This window comes from Talpa occidentalis, unplaced genomic scaffold, assembly GCF_014898055.3.
Source record: "Talpa occidentalis isolate TD23 unplaced genomic scaffold, MPIMG_talOcc4v2.1 talOcc4.8, whole genome shotgun sequence".
Taxonomy (NCBI): domain Eukaryota; kingdom Metazoa; phylum Chordata; class Mammalia; order Eulipotyphla; family Talpidae; genus Talpa; species Talpa occidentalis.
The window spans coordinates 43,129,204-43,152,480 of NW_023605194.1; the positions used below are offsets into that span (position 1 = coordinate 43,129,204).

Below are 23,277 nucleotides of genomic sequence, written 5' to 3' on the forward strand. Positions count from 1 at the left end.
GGAGCAGCAAGCGCAAAGGCCAAGAGGGGGGAACTTCCTTCCTGCTCAACTGGAATGGAGTGAGCAGGTGGAGAGGGGAGGAGGTGAGGTCTGAGAAGCGGCAGGAGCTGATTTAAAAACACTCTTTACGCCATTTAAGATCTCTGGCTTTCATTTTAAGAGGGATAGAAGGACTTGGGCAGACTTCATGAGAGGCGCTGTCCAGACTGAAGGACCACTCAGCCATTTGCTGCTGGGAGAGAAAAGACTGCAGTGGGGAAGAGGAGGGTGGACCAGGGAGGCCTCTGGGACCATAAGAAGCTGCTGGGTGGGATAGTCCAGGCTTGGAACATGGTGATAAGAGTGGAAGGGGTGAGAAGAGAGAAGGTTCTGGAAATATTTTGATAGAGTCAACTAGATTTCTGGATGAAGTAGACATGAGGTAAGGGAGAAGAGTCATGATGACCCATGCTTCTGGCCTGAGCAAACAAAAGGGTGGAGTGGCAAGGAACTGAGATGTACAAGGCTGCAGGAGAAGCAGGTGTTTGGAGGGAAGATAAAGAGTCGAGCTTTAGATGTGCTGAGGTAGAGAGTCCTTTAGACATCCTAGTGGAAGCTTGAGTGGTGAGGTGGGTATAAAAATCTGGACTCTCCTCTCACAGGATCCCAGGTGAAAGGTAGGAACCTTCCACTTGTCAGCATAGAGATAGTCCCTAAAGCTGCCAGACTGCAGGTCACCGTGGGCCTGAGAACATGGAGAGGAGATCCAGGAACCAGACCTGGCCATCCAGTGCTGAGAGGCTTAGGAGATTTGTGGAACCCACAAAGGAGCCAGAGAAGGAACAGCCAGAGAGCTGATGTCTGCTGGAGAAAGAGATCAACCCACTGAAGACCCCAAGGTTTGAGAACCAATGATGAGATTTACCCACATAGAGGTCATTCATGAAACTGACATGAGCAATGTTGGTGGAGCATTTGGAGTGGATTCAGAGGGTGTACTGGAGAGAGCACCTGCCTTCAGGGGTGGCCACTCACTGCCGATATTCAGACGAGGTGTAGGCAGCGCCAACCAGCCTGAACAGGTACCGAGTCCTTGATCTGTCCTTGCTCTCCCTGCACAGGCCAGGCCCTGATGTCCATTTCTGCAGCAAGACACTCAAGGACAAGGAGCCTGAATGTTAAAGCAGACCTACTTAATGACTTCATTTTGCTTCTGTTTTCTCTGGCTGGGAGATGGTCTTCAAATAGAACATCACAGAGGGAATTGGAAACTGAGATAGGTGAGGAGATTTGCACAGAACATGAGTCTCTGCAAAGGATTTCAGATGGCCTCGCTGTGCTCTCCCATTCTGCACGGCTGCTGGTCTGCTGGTGGAAATTGAGGCAAGAGCATAAAAAATGGAAAGGCTCAGAAGGTTCGAGGCTGACGAAAATCCCATTCTCTAACCAAACTCATAGAAACTACATACTGGCAGAGTCTGAGGCCACGCTCTACCTCTGTTCTTAAATGGAATTTTAAAACCAAATTAATTATAACACTTAGGACAATTATGACACTGTGTTGTGCACTCAATAAACATTGTAGGTATAAAATACATTGTACAATATAGTGTGACATATTATAGGATATATTATTATTACGATGTAAGGCTCCAAGTGGTCTGAATTAGACTCAATGGGTATCAAGTGCTATGGAAACAGATTTCAAATTAGTATTACAAAGACTTTTTCATCGATGGACTGTCCCCCAGCACAGAAAAAAGCTCCCCATCACCCATCACTAGGTGACTAAGTAGAAGCCAGACAGTCAGCCTGAAGCTGAAGGTTTGGTTTGTGCACCACGCCAACCTCCTCCTCCCATGAGCTGACTCTTTCAGAATTACTTGTGCTCTGCTCGAGCCATTAACATGGACCATCCCACTGGATCCAGCTTACCTATGTGCTTTTCTGTCCCCCCTGCAAGCCAGTAGCTGGCAGGACAGCCCAGCCAGCCATCCCAGGTCACACACAGGCTCTCCTTTCAATAACAGAACATTCCAGGTGCAGAAGCTTCAGAGTTAACCATATCGTATGTAAACATCCTAACAACCCAGACAGGGGACTATCCCATTCCCATTTTGCAGGTCAGAACACTGAGATTAAGAGAACAGTCTTATTAGTGAGAGTGGAGTCTCAAAGTCAAGTCTCTAGGCACCCCTTTCCACATGGAAGGCAAAGGACTAGTTGCTGGATAAGTTGGTTCAGCCCCCACCTTTATCCTGGCCACTACTCATCAGAGGCCTGCCCCCTGCCACATCCATATGAGTCCAATTCCACCCTCTAGATGCCCCAGGGTCATACAGGTGATAGGACTCTGTGGAGGTGCCCAGGCCTGTCTTATCTGAAGGCCCAGAGACACATGGGACTAGTAGGCTGCACCAAGCCAATGGGCTATCCTGCCCCAAGCCAATGGGTCTATTCTTCCAATGCCCTCTCTTTGGTGAGATGAAGAGACAGAAGCTCAGAGGGGGATGGTATTGTGCCTGAGGTCACACAACAAGGAACAGAAACTGGGCTTATCACTTTGAAGCCACAGCTGTCCCATACTTTTGCAAAAGGCAGAGAAAAGACAAGGCAGGTAGGGGCTGGCTCAGCACCCAGTGCCTACACAGTACGATAAGCAGAACTATCTTCTAGCTCACTGAGCCCTCTCTTACTCCTAAGGCCTCCAGAGCGAGAATCAATCCCCACTGGGCCGGATGGATGCCCCTGCTGTGACTGCCAAATGCAGCATTAACAAGGGTTGAGTCTGGAAGTTGCTTGGGAGGCCAATCGATGCGGGCAGTTACAGAAAACCATCTACAGTCAGAGCTGAAGGTAACTGAAGTGGGGTCTGCTGGAGGGCTCACTAGGGGTGACCATTCCCAGGCTGGTTCCTTATCAGTAGCAGTGAAGCAATGTCCACCCCACTCCAGTGCATCACCTCCCTGCACCACAGACTCTGAGGACACTCAGAACTGAGTGGGGCAAGGTGGTGTCACAGATGGGGTGATGGATCCAGCACTGCTCACCTGAGAGGGGCTTTGTCTCTCCAGATCAGCAGCCCTGGTCAGTTAGCGCTGGCTATACCTCTGCCACAAAGGCCCACCTACCCTAAATATATTCTCTCCACCACAAAGGAATCTCTAAGAGGATGAAGCTAAAATAGACTCATGGAAATCAGCCACAGGAATTGGTGCATGAAGGAATGGGAAGATGCACTTTCTGGACTCTGCTCAAGTGCCACCACTTCCCAAATACCTTTCTTACTTCCACCTGTTCCTGCTGTGCCCCCAGAGGGACTATCCTACCTCCTTCAATACCCCATTGAGCCCTGAATATCCACCACACTGAGTTCTTTAACCCTCTGTTGAATTCCTCTCTGGTGCTGCAGCATCTAAGCCTGGCATCAAGGGGCACCCCATATATATCAGGTGAATTGATGAATGAATCAAAAACAGCAGAGCCCCCAATGGCATGAACATTGCTAATATTCCCTCATTAACTTACACACAGTGCTGGGTGTGTGTCTGCTGGCCCTGTGTCAGGTCTGGGTTGGGAGAGGGACACAGATGAATCCAGAAGCCCACAAACATTCTCTGACCCAACCCAGAAAGGGGCACGCAGTTCAGTGAGTCCACAAGAAACTTGAGGATACCCTCTGCACCCCCAAAAGATGAGTTTAGTCTCCAGAAGAACATTCCAGTAAGGCAGGCTGCTTCCTTCCAGGTTGATCCCTCAAACACTGGAATTCCCAAACCCCAAGACCCCAAATCCAACCTCACAAGGCTGGTCTGTGGTGGCTACTTTCCATGGAGGCCCCCGCCATGGTCCTTAGACATAAAGCTCCACTGAGTTATGGAGACATAACCCCCACAACAGTCAGAAATGCACCTGCTGAAAAAGCTTCTGCCAGGAAGAGTTGAAAGAAAGGCCTCTTCGGGGGACAGCTGACGTGCCTCCACAAACAGCCAAGGCTCCCCTCTTCAAGCAGAGATTTTCTTTGAATAATTTTGTATCTACTCTACCATGCACCTACATTTGATTTTATATAAGAGGGTTTTATACTAATTTAAAGAGATATATGCTCTTCCATGGTCATCACTATTCACAACAGCCAAGAGTTGGAAACAACCTAAGTGCCCATGAACAGATGAACGGATAAAGGTGTGGCCTATATACGTGTGGAATACTACTCAGCTATTAAAAGGATGGAATCCTGCCAGTGTGACCATATGGATGGACCTAGAAGGCATCATGCTAAGTGAAATAAGTCACAAAGAGAAAGTATGATTTCACCCATATGTGGAAGATAAGATGATGCAAACAAACAAACCCAAAACAGAAACTCTTAGACAAGAAGAAAATACTGGTTACCAGAAAGGGGGGAGGGTACAGGAAGGGAGGTAGATAAATCAGGTTAAAAAGGATCAATTGTACACTGAAAGGATGGAAATGAGACTTTCGGTGATAATCATAATGTGGTTTATATATTTTTTTTTTTAAGATTTATTTATTTATGCATACAAGAGCTGGGGTGCAGGCCAGAAGTGTGGGAGGTGGGAGGATTCGCCGAGACAGAGTGAGGAGCAGAACAGGCAGATCTACCAAAGTGCACTGCTCAGGGAGCAGCGGGGGAGACAGGAGAGGTCTGCTGCCCCACGTGGGTAGCTCCCTGGCCAGGGCTCGAACTCGTGCTGCAGTAGCTACAGATAGATTCATAGTGCTGTGACTCAACCCCTTGCACCTCCAGGCAGGCTCCAGATATTGGTTTATAATACTAGGTACCCAAAGCTGACACACTGTTGTATACCAATGTTACCTCAACAGAAATTAATTTAAAAAATAAGAGTGGTTTAAATTACTTATTATCTTCACACTCTCATCCCCTTTTCAAGGCATCCTGCAAGTATAAGGGATACTCCAAAAGATCCACATGCCAGTGCCCTAGGGGCACTAGCCCCCCAAGGCAGACAGACCAGAGTTTAAAAAGTCCAGGTCATAGGAACTTTCCCTGAAATGACATCCACAAGAATGAGAGGACAGCATCAGTGAGGGGTTGGGGCCTTTGGACACTGCTGTTTGCACTCATACTCCTAGGAATGGTATCTTCCCATCGGCGCTGCTGCAAGACCAGTTTGTTCAAATCAACCCCTATTTCCTGAAAAGCGTTTGGGCCCCTAGAGCTGAGGGGGCCATGTGTGCAGACCACAAGGGTCCAGGCGCTACGAGAAGGCTTATGAGCACTGACCTGGGCCATAAAGTGAGAAGCTGGCAGGTGAGCTGTGGGGACCAGGATGGTCAAAATCACCTCTTAAACAGTAACTTTTTTCCTACTATCCAAACCAGCTACACTCAGCAATGAAAATACAGTCATCTCAGAAAGTATAAAAGGCTACAAAACAAACTGTGACAGTTTCCATCTTTAGATTGTCCCAAGGAAGAGGAACGAGGCATTTTGTAGGATACAACTAGTGCAGAAGTGACAGTTAAGCAACTTGGCCTCAGTGAGATGTTCTTTGACATTCAGAACTCCCTTCTGTTGGAACGGGCCACACGAGAAGAACTGAGCACCCCGTTTCTGGAGGCAACCAAGCAGAGCCCAGACAGTCACTGACACCATGAAAGAGGCTCCAATAATGGAACCTAAGATCCCCTTCACTTGTGGGAAAGGAGCCCACCCAATGCCCCCCAGCATGCCCACTATCCCTTGCGCCAACTCACCCACAGGTGTGTCCTCGCTGATCAGCAGGTACGTGTCAAAGAAATGATTGGTGAAGAACGGCAGTCGGTTCATCTGGCCTGAAAGTTAGAGGACAAGCGTGTCAGTCAAGTGCCCTCCTGCCAGCTCGAGGTATTGTTCAAGGGGATACATAGGCAGGGCTGCATGGAACTTGCGTCCAGTGCCACAGCCACCTTCCCTAGGAACCCTGGAGACAAATGGGAAATGACATTAGCAGGAGGCAGGCAGGCGACTGTCAGGTCTGTGATCAGTGAAGCCACCAGTGACATGTCCACACTGAAACATGATGGATTTCAAAGGCTTTGCAAGAAAACTGAGCATAAAATATCTCATTAATATTGTATATTGATTATGTGTTGAAATGATAATATCGTGGCTACATTAGGCCAGCTAAAATATACTATAAAATGAACCTGTTTCTTTTCTAATGCAGTGCCTAGAAAAAGTAAACTCACACATGTGGCTGGCATTGTATTGCAGCTGGGCATCCTGACTTTAGATGGAGTTGTGAGCTTGGCAAGGACAATGGCTGTCTGCTTTGGTGAGCAGTCTTGGCACTGAGAAGGCCTCAGTAGGCATCTGTTCTCGGAAGGAATGGTGAGTCCATCCCATGGAATAAATAACTGCTGTGGAACCTTCTCTGTACCAGCCACTTCTACCATCTCCATCAATCCTCCCAGTATGGCAGATGCCATCATACCCTTGTTACTGTTGAGGGAAATGAAGCTTGTGTTGTCCAGAGTCACACAGCTAGTAAGTAAGAACCCAGGCCCCTGTACCCCTGGGTGGAAGCCATGGGGTGGGATACCCCAAGGGGTCAGGGTGATACCCATATAGGCTGAGGAATTTTGCATCTACAAAGATCCCCTCATCTTCCAAGTCCTGCCCACATTCCAAGAAGCCTCCCAATGTGGGTGTCATCTGTCCTCCTAACGGCCTTCCAGAAAGTGGCATAGTACAAAATATATTTGGTCCTGTCCCCAGTTCCTGGCACAGAGCTCCTTGAAAGTTCTGAAGAAATAGCACCTTCTTTAATTCATTCAGAGCCCCATTGACCATACCTGAGTTCATGCTTGTGAGGTGACTTAGGTTGGGACCTCTAGGTAGCCTCAGGATGAGGCTGGTCACCAGAAAGACCAGGTGGGAGGGTACTGGGAGGGTGCTGGGAGGGTGGCACACCTGGAGAGAGCGTGGAAGCTCCGCACCCCTCACCCCATACCTTGCCCGATGCATCTTTGCCATCTAACTGTGTGTGAATCGTATTCTTTATATTAAGCCAGTAAACAGTAAGTAGAGAATTTCCCTGAGCTCTGTGAGTCCTTCTAGAGAACTGAGCCTGAGGAAGGAGGCTGCAAGAACTCCCAGTTTACTGATCAGACGTCTAGGTGGCCTGGGACTTGGGACTTAGTATCAGGATTGAACTGAATTTCTGGACATAGTTGAGGTCCAGAGAACTGGAGAATTGGTAGCCAGTATGGAAAATGCCCCAGAAGTAGGCAGCTGGGGGCACTTACCCCTGAGCCCCCACCAGCTAGGGCATGGCTGGTCCATCTTGACCCCTGACATTGTGCAGCACTTGCTAGAAGCCATTCCTGCTAGGTCCAGAGACCCTGCATGCTCTTCCCTCATTTCTGCTGAACTGAGGCTTGCACAGACCTGGTCAGGCCCAAGAACACAGAGTTCATCCTCCAGAGGGTAAGGAGGCTGGAGTCAAGGTACTTCCCCTTCGCCTGAGCTACTTCTTAGTGGTGAGTGAGCAAAACTAGTGACATAGTTCCTCCCTCCTGGCTCCCCATCCAACTCAGGCAGCCAGACTGATCCCTCTTCCTCAAACATTCTGGCCTCTCTCTCTGTTCCTGTACCAACTTCCTTTTCAAGTTTGGTCTTAGATGGCCCTTCTTCCAGGAAGCTCTCCCAGATTATCAGACTACACATATGCACCCATACACACATACCCTCACCCCCTCATATCAGGAACCCACTACTCCTCACATGCATAACAGCCTCAGAAATAGCCTCATGGCCAAGAGCCTATCGCTTATTTGGAAACTCCATGTGCCTCTTTCTAGCCACATGACCTTCCCAGCCTACGGAGTCTATACCTCAGTTTACTCATGTGTAAAATAGTGACAATAATGGGACTTACTTCATGGCTGTCCTGAGGATTAAATGAGATTACATACATAAAGCGCTTAGTGCCGTGCCCCAGCACACAAGAAGTGCTAGATAAATGGTAACTATTATTGATAGCTATTGTTAATATTAATATTGATATTAAAAACCGTGTGCCTGCTCAGCCAGAGAGGAATGCTTTTGATCCCTGCTGGGAGACTTGGGCTCCAGTGTCGGAGGCAGTTGAGCCAAGATGAAAGGCTCAGGGTGCCTACAGAAATCAGGGGTGGGTTTGGGCTGGTGGTGGAGGAAAATCAGCGAGGAAAAAAATCTCCTATAGCAGTGTCATTCATATTTAAATTGTCTTTCACAGGACCGGCCAATAATCAACCTCTAGAGCTGTGCATGGCAGCTGGGTGGTCTCCAGACGTGTATCTCCTGCCATTTATACCAACTGTTCTGAGGGCAGACCCAGCACCCTAGGGGGCCTGTGGCCTTGGACTGCCAGGATAGCACCTGGAGACTGCAGGGGGGTGGTAGGAGGGGAGCGGAGGGGCCAGGTAGACAAAGAGGATCATGGACAGGTTACTTGTTCCCTTAAAATCACTTTTTAAAAAAAAAAAGATTTACTTATTTATGCATATAGAAGCTGGGGTACAGGCCAGAGGTGCAGGGAGTGAGAGAAGTCACCAGATACAGAGTGGGGAGCAGAACAGGCAGATCTACTGAAATACACTGCTGAGGGGGCAGCAGGCCACAAATGTCACATCTTCCTGTGGGCAAAACCACTGCCTTGGGAGCTTTGAGGCCTCCAGGCAACGTAGTAGGGAACACAGGAGGGATGGCAGGTGACATCCATGAAGAGAGTCTCAGTCTCAGTGCCCACATGGCCAGGACATGTGTTGTCCCTGTCCCACATGGGCGCTCACTCCATAAGTCTGCACCTACTGTCTGCTCTCTTCTAGATGCCTTCTCCCTGTCCCATGCCAAAACCCTTCCCCTGACCGCTATGAGAGTAGACAGGGGTCCATAAGTATTTCAAATGCCCTGGCAGGAATCAAACTTTTACCCATCACAGGCCTGAGAGGAGGAAGAAGAAGAGCAAAGCCTGGGCAAAGATGAAAGGGTGGGGCTGTCCACACCCCTATCTAGGGATGTCTAGACATAGGGGTGTATCTGTGGGGAATGATAGAACAGGACACAGAATCTTTATCCAGAGTCATGGGACAGAACTCCTCTTAGGGCTTGAAGAACACTGGTAAGAGGCAGAGCCTGGACTCGAGCCAGGTCAGTCCACATCCACACTCAGACCTGCCCTTCCAGGCTGCCAAGCACTGATGGGGGCTGAAGGCACAGAGGCTTTCACTGAGATCTGCTCCAGGAGAGCCCCAACAATGCCCCAACCCTTTCCTCCTCCAATGACAAGGGAAGTGCACTAACAGGGAGTACAGAGCAGTGCTCCAGGAGTCTGGCCTTCCTTGCATGCAGTCACTGCTGTGTGGCCTTGGGCAAATCCCTCTACCTGTCTAGTCCCTACCTCCCAATGTCAAGAGGCTCACAGTCTTCCTGCCCTGCCTCCCTGCCAGAGGCGTGCTGTGCATGGCATTACTCTTAAGGTGGCTGCAGGGTGGTTCACAGAGCCCCAGCCGCAGGCCAACATGCTGACATCACATGGGGAAATCTGGCACCCCAGCACCTGGGGCCCCTGACACCCAGCACCTGGGCACCACCTGCATGGCTCAGGTGGGTACCTGGCTCAGTGAGATGCTTACTGACCCAGCCAGACCACGATGGGGCAGGAGCTAGCATCAGACCTCATCTTCAGCTTTGCAATAATCAAACAGATGAAGAATGAGACAGGACAGACAGCACATAGAGGTGCGCAGGGGGAAGCGTCAGAAACTTCAGCAGAGAGAAGACAGGTTGATGAGGGGGCCTGACATCTCTGGGGGTTTGTTCCTGAGCCTGACCTGTCTTTGACTGCCAGGAGAAGAGGCAGCAGGGGATGTGGGGTCAACTGGAATCTGGCACAGCCTCGGGCCTATGGGGGCAGAGAAGGCGTCTCAGACTCTCGCTCAAGTCCTGGCCATCTTAAGGGGCAGGAGGTGAAACCTGGAGAAGCAGTGAGCCCAGGCTGGACTAAAACAGGGTCTGGCTGGGGAGGGTGAATGTGGTCTGGTCTGGGGGACAAGGGAAGAGCAGGGATCAAGGGCAGGGCGGGACTCTGGTGCTCTTCAGTCCCTAAGGTCGCCCACCATGCCAAAGAAACAGCACTGGCCTCCTCAGACAGGAACCAGGAAGAGGGACTGTGCCCAGCCATGAGAGTGTATATGTCACACACACTCTCTCTCTCTCTCTCTCTCTCTCACACACACACACACACACACAGCAGGCCAGCCCACGTCCAGACTGGTTTTGCCGCAGAATTGCTGGGTGGTCTCAGGCAACTTGCTTAACTTCTCTGTTTTCTATGCCCCATTTTGCTCTTCCTAGAGAAATGCACTGCTGATAATGAAGAGCTAACACCTAGTCTGCACTTACTACGAACCAGGTACTATTCTAAGTGATGAGTTACATACCAAGTCATCTGATTATTTTGACATATCAGGGAGGAAAGTCTGACAGTCTCTCCTACTTTGAAGGGAAGGAAGCTGAAGCAGAGAGGTCAAGAAACTTGTCCAAGGGAATCCCTTGGAGAAGTGGGGCTGGGACCCAGGAATCCTGGCTCTATGCTGCTCTCTTGTGCCTGCTTTGGATGCATGAATTTTTCATGTTGAGAGCTCAAGGAGACTGCAGCTCTCACCGCGGAAGACCAGAGAGCACTTAGCACCTATGTTATGTTCACGTGTGCCTTGCTAACAGGGAGGGAAGGGCACAAGCAGCCAGGGTGGCAGCATGCCTGAGAAGCCGAGAAGAAAGTCCCCACTTCCACTGTCCAGCAAACCCAGATGGTCAGTGTTGGTCTCAGGTGATCCCACTGAAGCCTCCCCAAATGGGGTGAGAGGAGCAACAGTGGGCTGTGTCCTGACAAAAGCCCCCGTGAGGGATCAGCAACTCCAATTAGACCCAGCCAGACCCTGTTTTATTCCACCCTGGGCTCACTGCCCCTTAAGATAGCCAGGACTTGAGAGAGGGTCTGAGACTCCTTCTCTGCCCTCATGGGTCTGAGGCTGTGCCATGATCTTGGGCTGCCTGGGTGGAAATGTCCCATCACAGGGGCATTCCAGCAGAGATCCCTCCAAACACGGAGGCCAGGAGGGTGGCCTCCTAGGCACTTTCAGGCATCAGATGCCAGCCACACTCCAACAAGCATGAGACTGTGGCTTCCTCCAGAGGCACCCCAGGTCCCTGAAGGAGGGAAGGAGCTGGCCCCCCTCAAGAATGTGTTTGCTGTGTCACCTGGCACGCCGTGCCCATGGCTCTCCCCCAGGGACACCCTGGCCTCAGAGACACTGTGCCAAGAGTGCCTGCTCCCTGGCCTTGCTTCAGCACTACTGGGGCTGCTTCGCTCCCTTCCACCTGCCATCTGGAGCCAAGGGAGAGGCGAATGCCCAGCCTCTCCCGGCCTCCTCCATGGAACTAAAGCTGGCACTGGCGTGGCTGCTACATAGATCAGGAAGCAGGGCTGGCCCTCCCTGCACAGAGCAAAGCTTCCTGCCACCACAGCTTTGCTCAGGCTGTGCCCTCCTCCAGGATCCCCCTCTTCTTGCCCCCCTGCTCTAAAACTACTTCTCAGTCTTCAAAGCCCAGATTAAGCATCTCCCTTCTGGCTGAGTCTCTCCTGTCCCTGCAGGTCCAATTAATCTTTTCTTCAGATAGGCTTCCTGGTGCTGTGTAGCTCCTTTATCACCACTCTGTTCATACTGTCTTTCTCCCCCATTACACTCCAACCTCCTTGAGAATGAATGAGCTGCTCCTCCCATACCTCTGGAGCTGGGCACAGTAGGCACACACAGCCTCCCACAGTAGGTGCTCAAAAGACAGCTGTGAAATGGAACAGAAGTGCAGCCAGTCCTGTGTCCCAGAAGGACAGTTCACGGTCACAGATGCCTTCTTCCTTAGAGCCAAAGTATTTTTCAAGGCTCCTCCCACCTGCTCGTGCATCCGGTGCCCTGGGGATGGCTGGTATTTTCAGCCCTGTGAGAGTGCTAGAGGCTCTGAGGCCCAGAGAGGGAAGCATGTGCTGGTCACACAGCAAAACAGCAGCTCTAGCATCCCCGAGCAGCCCCCGCCAAACCACCACCCCCAAGCACACACCCCAACTGCTGGCTGTGGGGAGAGAGGGAGGAAGGTTGGACTTACCCCAGCATCCAGAGATCAGCGTAAAAAGCCAGAACACGAGGCAAAGGGTGGCAGCGTGGCACCTCATGGCTCCTGAGGACACAAAGAAGGAGAGGGTGAGAGAATCCAGTTGGTAGGGGTCCTGCTCTTCAAGACCCTCCAGACCTTCCCCTACCCCCACTCCCAGCTCCAGGGATAACTGGACTGAGAAGGGAGGAGAGGGAGGCAACTTAAATCGGGGCAGGAAGGGAGGGATACGGGAAAGAAGAGAAGGTTGGTAGCATTTGGTTTTATCATCATCCAGTCCTGGGTGGAACATAGCAGCTTGGCTGGGCGGGGGAGTGGGGGGGGTGGGGACAGCACTGTCCTTTCTGCCCTCACGGAGCAGAGTGCACTGCCCGGTGGCACGGCTCCGCAGCAGGCACGGGTGTGCCTTCCCTACACATTCTGGGCTCAGTGGGCAGAGGGGGGGTTGCCGCCTCCATCCTCTAGAACAGTATCTCCCAGCAGTGAAGAGGTTTCATTACAGGTTAGTCTGGGGATGGGTGTTGAGTGGGAAGACAGGGGGCTTGGCAGGCCCGACTCATGCCCAACACGCTGAGCGTGTCCTTCCCTGCATTTTATATCTACCACACTGTCTGATAACCTTGGATATGAAAGGCAGCAGCAGATCACAGTGGCCAGAAACACAGAGAGGGAAGGAGGCAGAGACATGGCCAGGGTACCACAGCAAATCTGCAGAAGGCAGGACCTGAATTTTTGGGAGCACTGAGCTAAACTCTAGAGAAATCTGGGGCCCGACTTCTGGAGGCTCAGCAAGCAAGATCCATCTCTGAAGGTGGCAGGAAGGGCGGGCTGCTCTTGACCATCACACAGTGGCCGCCCAGCCCATAGCAGCAGGGCCAGGGTCCTCTGGCTCCTTCTTCCCCTGCAACAGATCAGAAGCAGGCCTCCCTGGAGGCCAGCAGTGATACCAGGAGGAGCCCACATTTCTCAGCCCACTGAAGCATCAGCTCTGTCTGTGCAGGGCTATACCAAGGTGTACCCATAGGGCCTTCCAAGGGTCCACACATCAACCCTTGGTGAGCACCCACTATGCACCTCCCTGCTACACAAGGCAGGGTCTGGAGGCTGAGAACTACTAAACCATCTGCTCAGAGACCCCCCAATTAGTGACGTGTGGGGTCAACATCTGGACCTTCTTCTCTATGTATTTGGAAAGACATGGAGAGGTGAAGGGAATGGAAAGAGAGATTTTTTTTTTTTGAAAATTCCACATCTCTGCAAGATCTAGCTGTGAGATTTGGAAAGGCCCAGAACTCAGTGCCCTAATTCTAGGACTGGAGTGCTCTGTTGACCCTGTGCCCAGAGTGGAAAATGAAGTGAACCCACTGGGTCCCACACAACATACAATAGCCAAAAGGTCTTTTTTTTTTAATGATTTTTAAAATTTATTTATTTGTACAAGCACTGGGTACAGTCAGAAGCGCAGGAGGGTGAGAGAATTCACCAGAGGCCAAGCGGGGAGCAGAACAGGCAGATTGACAAAGTATACTGCTGAGGGGAGCAGCGGGCGTGGCAGGAGAGGTCTGCGCGCCATGTGGGACCCTCGCCGGCGGCCGGGGATCGAACCGGCGCTGCAGAGGCTGCAGGCAGCTTCGCAGCCCAGCGCTCAACTGCTGCGCCACCGGGGAGGCCCCAAAAGTTCTTTTTTTTAATTTATTTTATTTATTTATGCATATAAGAAGTGGGGTGTAGGCCAGAGATACACCAGCAGGGGTGAGAGGATTCACCAGAGACAGAGTGGGGAACAGAGCAGGCGGATCTACTGAAATATACTAGTGAGGGGAGCAATGGGTGAGAAAGAAGAGGTCTGCTGGGCCATGTGGGTTAGCTCTCTGGCTGGGAATCGAACTCATGCTGCAGTGACTGGAGATAGCTTCATAGCGCTGACTTTAAACCCTGAGCCACCAGAGGGGTCCCACGATGTCTTTTTGTTTCCCTTCTAATGTTGTGTGTAAATGTCCTAATTACTAGATATGAAATTGTCACCTGAAGAGTGAAATATTCTAGGACATATTTAAATACTAAAAGACATACCCCTCCTCCTCTCCCTGGCTGTCCACAAATCGTGTTTCCAATGAGAACAGAAAATGCCTACAGGGGCCACTTGAGGAATCAAAGGAGGGAGATGCCAGGTGGGTGGGGACCATGGCTGTTCAGAGGCCACATGTTCTGTCCAAAATTGGCAGCTGCTGACGTGTTTCAGCCAAGAGGGAATGTGGGCCCAGTATGGTCAGACCTTCTGATTTTTCTCAATGAAAAGCTGGAGATGTGGCTTTTAAAACAAATGCAATTTTTAAAGGTTGGCAAATAATTCAGTTTTTGTGAGCCAAACACGACCCTTCCAATGGCCAGAGCTGGCAGCATGGTATGCCTGGCAGGAATCCTACCAGGCCTTTCTCTGTACCCAAGCAAACATGTTGACATGACACCTGCATCTGGAGCAGCATGGCTCCTGTTTATCTTTAAAATAATGGAGTCACTCTGTACACAAAAGCAACTTGCTTTTCTCACCCCATGGTATTTCACAGATGACCCTCTGTGTGCACATGGCTATATCTACCTCCTTCTTTCTAAGAACTAAATAATAATTTGTAGTATGGCTGGTTCATAATGGTGACAAACATCTACTGTTGGGCATTTGGGTGTTTCCAGGCTCCTGGCCACACCACTGAGGACATCTCTCTGCACAGAACTGCACTAGAACTCTGTTTGCTCTTCAACTTGGTTCTCTAACTGAGGAATTACTGGGTCAATTAACTACAACACAGAGCGTGTATATAAACTTTTATTAGACATTGCCATAATACCTTCTGGAGAAGCTGTGACAATTCCCACTCCCTCCAGCAGTGTAGGAGAGGGCCTGCGTGCCCACCTGGAAGTGATCCCTCTTTCAAATGGCTGCCAATCGGCTGCATGAAAAATGGTATGGCATTGTCGCTTTCATTTGCATATCCCTAACTGCTACTGAGGTTGAGCAAGATGCCTTTTCTAAATGTCCAAGCCCCTTTCCATCTGTTATCTTGTGTTAGCCTACCGGCTCCTGCAAAGGAGCCGGCAGCATCACCAGCATCATTGCTGATTTACAAGTGGAGAAACCAAGGCACCGAGCAATTAAGCAACAATTTGACATCTCCTAGTGAGTGAGTATCTTTAAAAAAAAATATCTCCAGCCCTCTGCCATTCCAAGCCAGATGTGATGAGAATTAAATAACATCTGCTAAGGGCATTATCTACAAATAGCTGGGGAATGCACACCATTCTGTTGGGTGTTACAGGAAGTTTGCAGCGGAAGGGAAGAAGGAAGAAAAGGAGCACTTAGGAGGTGATTTCTACTGGCCAGAGATTTTCACAGGTATTATTTTTAATTCTCAACATTATGATGTAGATTCCTGTCCCTATTTTACAGATGAGGAAATTATGGTCCAGAGAGTCACTCTAGGATTAGAAGGGGCCCCAAGTTAATTCCATCACACCAGGCTGCATTTCCTCATCTAGGAAAGGGGAAGCAATGGCAATGTCCCCCAAGTTGCACAAAAGACAGGATGAGTGTCTGGAAAGAAGTGAGTATAACACAAGGGTGCGCGTGTGCCCACATACGTGACGCACCTCACTTTTCACAGTGCTAGCTCAGGCTCAGACACTGCCAAGCACATTGGGCCCCAAAACACTCTCTTTAAACGTCTGTTCATCAACTTTTCCCTTCGGAGCAATCACACTGCCTCAGTGTTCCCATCTGTCAGTCAAGGGCAAATAGCCCTCACTTTACAAGATTGGCAGTGGCCATACTGGAGCATTCGGACAATAGTGGAGCAGGGACAATCTTAGCTCTATCCTAATTCTCTGTCCTCATGTTAGAGTGAGGTGGCACAGACACTAGAACAAGGGGGGGGGACACAGATTTCAAAAGTGAGGCATGATAGTCAGACTAAAGTGGGTCCATCTTGTTTTGGGGCTCTCCCTGATACTTTGGATCTTGTTCTTCCTCTGGCTCTTTGGCTATGAGGGGTGGTGGGGAAGCAAGGCCTGCAGAGAGTAAAGCCCAACGACAGTGGGAAGAGGCTCCTGGGCCTCCAACCTCCAGCCTGGTGTCATGATGGATGCTGCCTTGCCTGCTGGCATTCCCTTGGCATGAGTACTGGGACAGGTGGCATGGTACACCCTAGAGAGCCTGACCTCACTCTGCCCTGTGCAATGGCTATTCCCCCAGTCTCATGACCCTCCCACCTCCTGCCCACCAGAGTTGCGTGACCTGCTCCACTGGGTGAGGTTGCACCACCCTCTGGAAGGGGCCTGAGCTCCCACCAACCCTCATGAAACAGAGATACACGTACACCCTTCTGTAGGGGCTTTCTGCCAAGGCCTGGGGTATGTGCCAGAGACCTGCCCTATAGGTACTAGCAGGTTCACAGCCCGCTGCCCCAAAATCTCTCAGGTACCTAACTTAGAGCCCATTGTAGAAAGCCTCCAGAAATCTCTCTCACACACACTTCCAAGAAGACATGGAATCAGGTGCCAAAGCTCTCAGGCTGCCAATTCCCAATATCCTTCACGCCATGCCCTGTGTTGGGCACTATGGGAAGATGCAGGGCTGTGATTATAGTTGGAGACGTGCACTAGGTATAAATAAGTGAAATAGACTATGACTGACCAGGCTACCAAAAGAGAAAAATCCTGATCCTTGGGGTGGGAGCTGCTGATTTCAAGTCTTCCTATGCTAATATTTGCTAAGCATGTGTTACACACCAGGCACCGGGATGGAGAGTGCTCCATATGCTGGAGCTCAGAGAGGTTAAATAACTTGCCCAAGGTCACATGGCTAAAACCTAGATTTGAACCCCGTTCAGATAACCATCAAAGGTCAGACCCCCAGCTTTAGTCCTAAACCTTGCTGAGCTCAGACATGTGCCCCTCCGCAGGGCCCAGGCTGAGGGCCTGGTGGGGAAGCCCTTGGCAAGAGATCAGTAAGACTGAAGTGAGGATTCCAATATGCTTCATAGCCACATATGCAGGGGCCAGCAGGGAGGCAAGGTTCATGTGCCAGACAGCAGGCATGAGGCTGGGGATAGCAGGTGGGTTCCTGTTTAGCCTGACCTCCAGGCTGCCACATCTCACAGGTATTGTCTGGGACCAGTACCAAAAAGACAATGCCCACACCATCGGGTGTGACCCAGTCCTATACCGCCTTACCCACCATGTCTCCTTACAGTACCATCCCCAAAAGTACCATCCTAGGCAGGAGCAGACTAGAAAGCTTCTCAAATTCAGGGCAGAAACCCTGCCCACACTGTCCTCCACCTTCTGTCATCACCCCTCTAGACCTCCTGCTCAGGCAGGCGTGTGTGGAGGCTCAGCAGGCAGACTCTGGCAGGGAGCAGAGTTACAGCATCCAGGGAGTGGCCCCAGAGAACTAGCGAGTGGCAGGGAGAGGGTTCCAGCAGTGGGGGGTACGAGTCAGGTTGGTCACACTGCACATGTATGCCCTGACATCAGCTGCTTTGTGCCAGGGACTGTGCTAGACCCTGAGATACAGAAGAGAACAAGCTAAGGGCTTTGCCTTGGGGGAGCTAACACTCCTGGGTGAGGCCAACACAGACAATGTAGTGAGGGAGTATTTCGGGGTTAAGGGTGATATATACTAGTGGAAGTGAAAAGAATCAGGGCACTAGTGGCCTGAGCATCACAGAGAAGGTGGCATATGAACAAACACTTGAAGAAGCCAGAGAGGGAGCCATGTGGATATCTGGGAGACACTTGTTCCAGGCAGAGGGAAACAGCCTATGCAAAGGCCCTGGGGCCAGAGTGTATAGAGTGTTTGAAAAGCAGCAAGAAAGCCAGAGTGACTGGGGTACACGATGGGAAGGGTAGAGGATATGAAGCAGAGAGAGACCTGGGCCCATCACAGGGACCCTATAAACCACTAACACAGATAAACCAGATGCTCTTCAAAGCGCGACAGCAATACTCAAGTTTTAAAGGCTACTCAGCTGCTGGGTGGAGGACTCATGCACCATAGGGGCAAGGGCAGAAGCAGGCAGACAGGTGGTGGCTCTGTGATGTAGGCCACAGATAACTGGGGCTCTAGTCAAGGACACAGCAGGGCAGGGTGTAAGATCTGACAGATTCTGGGCATATTTCAAGGAAGAGCTGAGAGGGTGTCCTGTTGGAAGGAATATAGCTGTGCTAGCAAGAACTGAGCAAGAGCATTTTGGCCCAAGTACCTGGAAGGATAGAGCTGCCATTAACCAGGCTGAGGGAAGGCTGCAGATGGAGCCGGATGAAGGCAAGAGCGGAATTCAGTTTGGGACATGGTGAGTTGGGAACGACTGTTACCAGCCAAACAGTCATGCCAGCAAGCAGCGGGATGCTCTCAAGTAGGGTTCATGTCTGAGGTGGGGCTGGAGCTATAAACATGGGCACCCAGAGGGACGAGGCTCCCACGTCCTGAGCTGAAGCAACTGGGTTCAGACGACATCAATATTTGAAAATTGTATGAAGAGCCTGAAAATGTGTGGACCCAGAAATTCCACTTTCAGAACTTCAGCTGAGGAAATCACAGTGGTTGTGCACAGACCTGAAGCCACAGCTTATCCACCGTGGTGTTATTTATGAGCATGCAGCAGCCAGACCTCCAGCAAGGACTGGTCACTTGTGGGGTGTCCACAGTCCCAGAGGGATGTGCGTGTGTGTGTGACTGAGGGGAAGGGTGTCCTTACAGGACTGTTTGTGTGCAACAGTGATTTTATCTAACGGTGATGTTATATTCTTGCACTGATTTTCTACATTTTCTAAAATTTCTGTAATAAACAACCAGTGCACTTACAAGCAAGACCTAGCTTATGTCCACCCTACTGATTATTGTCAGCAGCCTATGAACAGACAATGCTGATTAGAAAGTTCTTTCCTATACTCTGCTGAGTGTCCTGGAAGCCCACAGTCCCATGAATAAGAGGAGACACTCAGAGATGGGAGGGGGGTCTTCAGTGGAGCTCTGATGACCACAGCCTGCTGCTGCTACCCAGACCCTTCCAGGGAGAAGAAGCCCCCTCTCTGGAGGGGCTCCCAGCTAGGAGGTACCCCTCTGCTCTGTGAGTCAAACTATGACATCACCTTCCGCCTCCCAGGCACGGGGTCTGATCACACCCATCATCAGGAGACTCCCTGTGCTCCCCTGGGGGGCAGAGTGGGCCAAAATCCAGACTCTTGAGATGAGGCCCAAGTCTGAAGTTTAGCCCTGTACTGAGTGTTCTCCTTACCCCATGTGAGGACCAACAGTTTAAATGAAGAGCATGTGCCCTATTTACTTGCACGCTCTCTCATTCCTACATACAAATGGGGCTCTGGGAACCCTGCAGCAGAGGTGTCCACAAGATGCCCTGGGCTGACCCTGCAGGGGCCCCCATTCCTGTTCCTATGCTTTTCCCAGGCTGGAAGAACACAGATTCCTTGCAAAGCTCCTCCCAATCTGTAGGGGCTTCACCCAACACCTCTGGACCAGACCTAAGATGAAGCCCATGGCAGTGTGGCTTCCTGGACTGGCAAGTGTGCTCCTTGTTGCTGCCCAAGCAAAGCCCACTTCCCTCTTCTGGAAAACCAATCACTGGGGCTCAACTCCTGGGCAGAGTCCTTGGGATCATCTCTCTCACCTCCCCCAGCAGCCCAGTCAAGAGATGGGGTCAGAGGGTACAGTCTGCATGGCTAGAGGCAGTGCCTTCAATCTGGCAGGCAAGAGGACAGAAAGGACTAGAGCAGGGGGAGGGGGAGGGGAGAACAGGGAAGGGGCAGAAGGGGATATCTGCGCAGCGTTTCAGTTTCTCAGGAGTGAGAGATTTTCACAGCGGGGCGCCACGATTTAGTTGGAACTGTTATGAATTCCCATAAAATCAGATGCACTCAACTTTGAATAGAAATACAGAAATACACTGCAGAAATCAAATACAATTTGGGGATTATTCACCACCACTACACACAGAGCGGTTCGTGCATGCTAGGAGGCACCTGCAGACGACACCATTAGGGCCACTGGTGCCAGGCCATGCTCCAAAGCCCGCACTGTGAGGCTGCTGGCTGGGGAGGTGCTGTGACAGAAGGTCATGAAGGAAGAAAAGAATAACGTCTGACCATTCTCAAGGCCCCCCCCTCTCCCGCCCCCAGCTCCATAACTATAGTCCCTGAGTGAAGCCCTGCATAGGCAGATGAGCCAGGCAGGGCTGGGGGGAGGCACAACCTTTGACCCCCCCCCCATAGTGGGGCTCCACAGTGGTGCAGCATCCTGCAAGTGAGGCCTGGTGCCTGGGTCTCCTCAACCTACAAATTTTTTTTAAATCATTCAGCAGGAGATACATTTTATTTGACTCTATTCTTTCTGGCAATAATAACACGGACATAGCAAATAACTACCAAATGATGTACAGCAGGAAGTAGTCTCCCTTCTACCTAAGACCCACACCTCCTTTTAGAAGTGATCCTTGGAATCTCATTCCCAAGGGACTGCACGTACACCCAAGGATATAGCAGGTCTCTCCCTCTCTTAAAAAAAAATCCAAACGGTATTTCTGCTATCCCACTCCTCGGCTGTCACATGACAATATATCCTGAAGATTGTTCCATTTCAGTACCTGCAGGCTGTGTCTCTCTCTTAGCAGCTGCAGAGTGTTCTAATATGTGGGGGACAAAATTTAACCAGCCCTCTGCTAATGGACCTTTAGGTAGGTTTTAACTTTTTGCTTAGCCAAATGAAGCTGCAATGGATATCCTTATTCCTTCGCCTACAAAGAGTACAGCTGTGGCACCTCCAGAAGCAGAAAGTTTTCATATTTTTATAGCTGCTGACAAACTACTCTCCAAAGAGGGGCACCAAGTTGCATCCTCCCTGGTTAGGAAAGGATTTCCTCACACCATTGCCAACACTGGGAACTTACTATTTTTTCGAGTTTCAGAAAAAGTAGCTGAGGCTCTTGATTGGCATATGTCCAGCCACAGGAGGACATGGAGGAAAAATGGAGTTGATCAAGCTCAGCTTCCTCCTGTCCCTCTGATCACCAGCAGGGTAGCAGCCAACAAACCTTAGCCAGCTCTGGCACCTTGATGAAAGCTGGGTTGCCCTCCCCCAATCTCAGCCCCTGCCAGTCACCAGGACCTGAATTTTCTTTCTGTGCTTCAGCCCAGCTGTCAGGTTGATGCAGTAATTCCACTCCTGGGTAAGCATGCAAAAGAATTAAGAGAAGTACTTGAATAGGTATCTGTGCACTCATGTTCATAGCAGCATTATTCACAACAGTTAAAAGTTGGAAACAGGGCCTCCCTGGTGGCACAGGCGGTTGAGTGCGGTGCTGTGAAGCTGTCCACAGCCTCTGCAGCATGGAGATACCCACATGGCGCGGCAGATATCCACATGGCGAAGATACCCCACATGGCACAGCAGACTTCTTCTGTCTCGCCCACTGCTCCTCTCAGCAGTGTATTTCAGTCAGTCTGCCTGTTCTGTTCCCCACTCTGTCTCTGGTGAGTCCTCTCACCCTCCCGCAAATCTGGCCCATACCCCAGTTCTTGTATGCATAAATAAATAAATCTTTAAAAAAAAAACAAATATAGGTGCAGTTCCCTCAGGCACCACTGTCAATCACCCATCATTGGGGGGAGGGCCTTCTCTTTCCACACACTACAGTTGTCCTTCCCATTTTGTTCTCACTGTGCCCTGTGCTCACCTTCCACATCTCTCAGCGTACTTGGTAGGTGCCGAGTAATCTTTGGTGGGGTATCTATTTCCCCTCCTCCCCACTCGCTGCCATTTGCTCATGTTATGGGGGTGGGGAGACCCAGACCTCTAGTAGGTGCTGACCCACAGAGAGGGCATAGAGGGGAGGTGCTGCAGGGGGCTCCCTCTGACAGCCTCCCAGGCCTTTCCCTATCTCTCCTGTAAGGCAAGCCCAGTTAATTCTCCTAGCCATTTTTTGGTGAAAATCTCCTTTAGCATAAATGGTAGAACTCTCTAGAAGGCCACTATAAAACTATAGCCTTAAAACACTCACACCCTTTGATTCAGCAGCCCCACTGAGAGGAATTTTCTCTAAGGAAGTCATCAGAATCGCAGCACAGAGATTTGCTTTGAGGATGTTCACAGCAGTAGTTTATAGTGAACATGGTATAAATATAAATAGCATATCCTTAATCAAGGACAGAGGCTTACGTGAGTTAATTGTGGTACGTTCCTACAGCAGACCATGAGGCAGCCATGGAAAATCATGCTTTCAGGAACATTTATTGACAAGGAAAAATGTTCACAACAAATTGTCAACTAGAAAAAGCAAGCTATGAGACGATACAGAACATGTTCTCATGCTGAAAAAAAAATTATATACATATATACGTATATGTATAGAAAATATAAAGGAACACATCTGTATCTTTATTATATCTTTGGAAAGAGGTTACAGGTGATTTTTTTTTATCCTTATGTTTGTATTTTCTAAGTTTTTTTCATTGGGTTAATAATAGCATTTAAGCAAAGTTGCAAATATCCCATTTAAAAGCAAACTAGCAATCAAGAACAGCATGGTTCTGGCACACAGATAGGCATATAGATCAATGAAATATCACTGAGAGTCCAGAAATAAAGCCAACTACCTCTTAACAAGGGTGTCAAGACTATTCAACAGGGGAAAAGCAGCCCTTTCAACAAACAGTGCTGGGACAACTGGACAACCACATGCAGAGGAGTGTGGTTGGACTACCTCACTCCATATACAAGAAGTAACTCAAAATAGATGAAAGACATAAATGGAAGAGCCAAAACTACAAAACTCTTAGAAGAAAAACAGGTGTAACTCTTCATGATCTGAGAATAGGTTAAAGTTTCTTAGACATGACATCAAAACCAAGCAACGAAAGAAAAAGGAGATAAAATGGACTTCAAAAATGAAACTCTTGGGCCTCCCTGGTGGTGTAAGGAGTTAAGACGCAGCACTATGAAATTATCCACAGCCACTACAGCATGAGTTCGATCCCCGGGCAGGGAGCTACCCACATGGCGCAGCAGACCTCTCCTGACTTGCCCACTGATCCCCTCAACAGTGTATTTC

General features: G+C 50.0%; 1 protein-coding gene across 6 annotated transcripts in view; it reads right to left on the minus strand.

The window, feature by feature from the left end:
- The window catches only part of CDH23 (cadherin related 23), a 381,721-nt gene that overhangs the window by 327,369 nt on the left and 31,075 nt on the right, over nucleotides 1–23,277 (minus strand). For 5 of the 6 annotated variants that reach the window (XR_008550123.1, XM_054690753.1, XM_054690748.1 and 2 more), the window contains exons 2-3: nucleotides 12,155–12,226; nucleotides 5,722–5,799 (exon numbers count right to left, since the gene is read on the minus strand). Coding sequence is in view for 5 of the 6 variants with exons in the window: in XM_054690753.1 (XP_054546728.1) it covers nucleotides 5,722–5,799; nucleotides 12,155–12,221 (145 nt within the window). In the remaining variant the exon portion in view is untranslated. Of the gene's footprint in view, nucleotides 1–5,721; nucleotides 5,800–12,154; nucleotides 12,227–12,884; nucleotides 12,906–23,277 lie in introns of those variants that run through there. The other variant, XM_054690747.1, reaches the window with a different exon arrangement.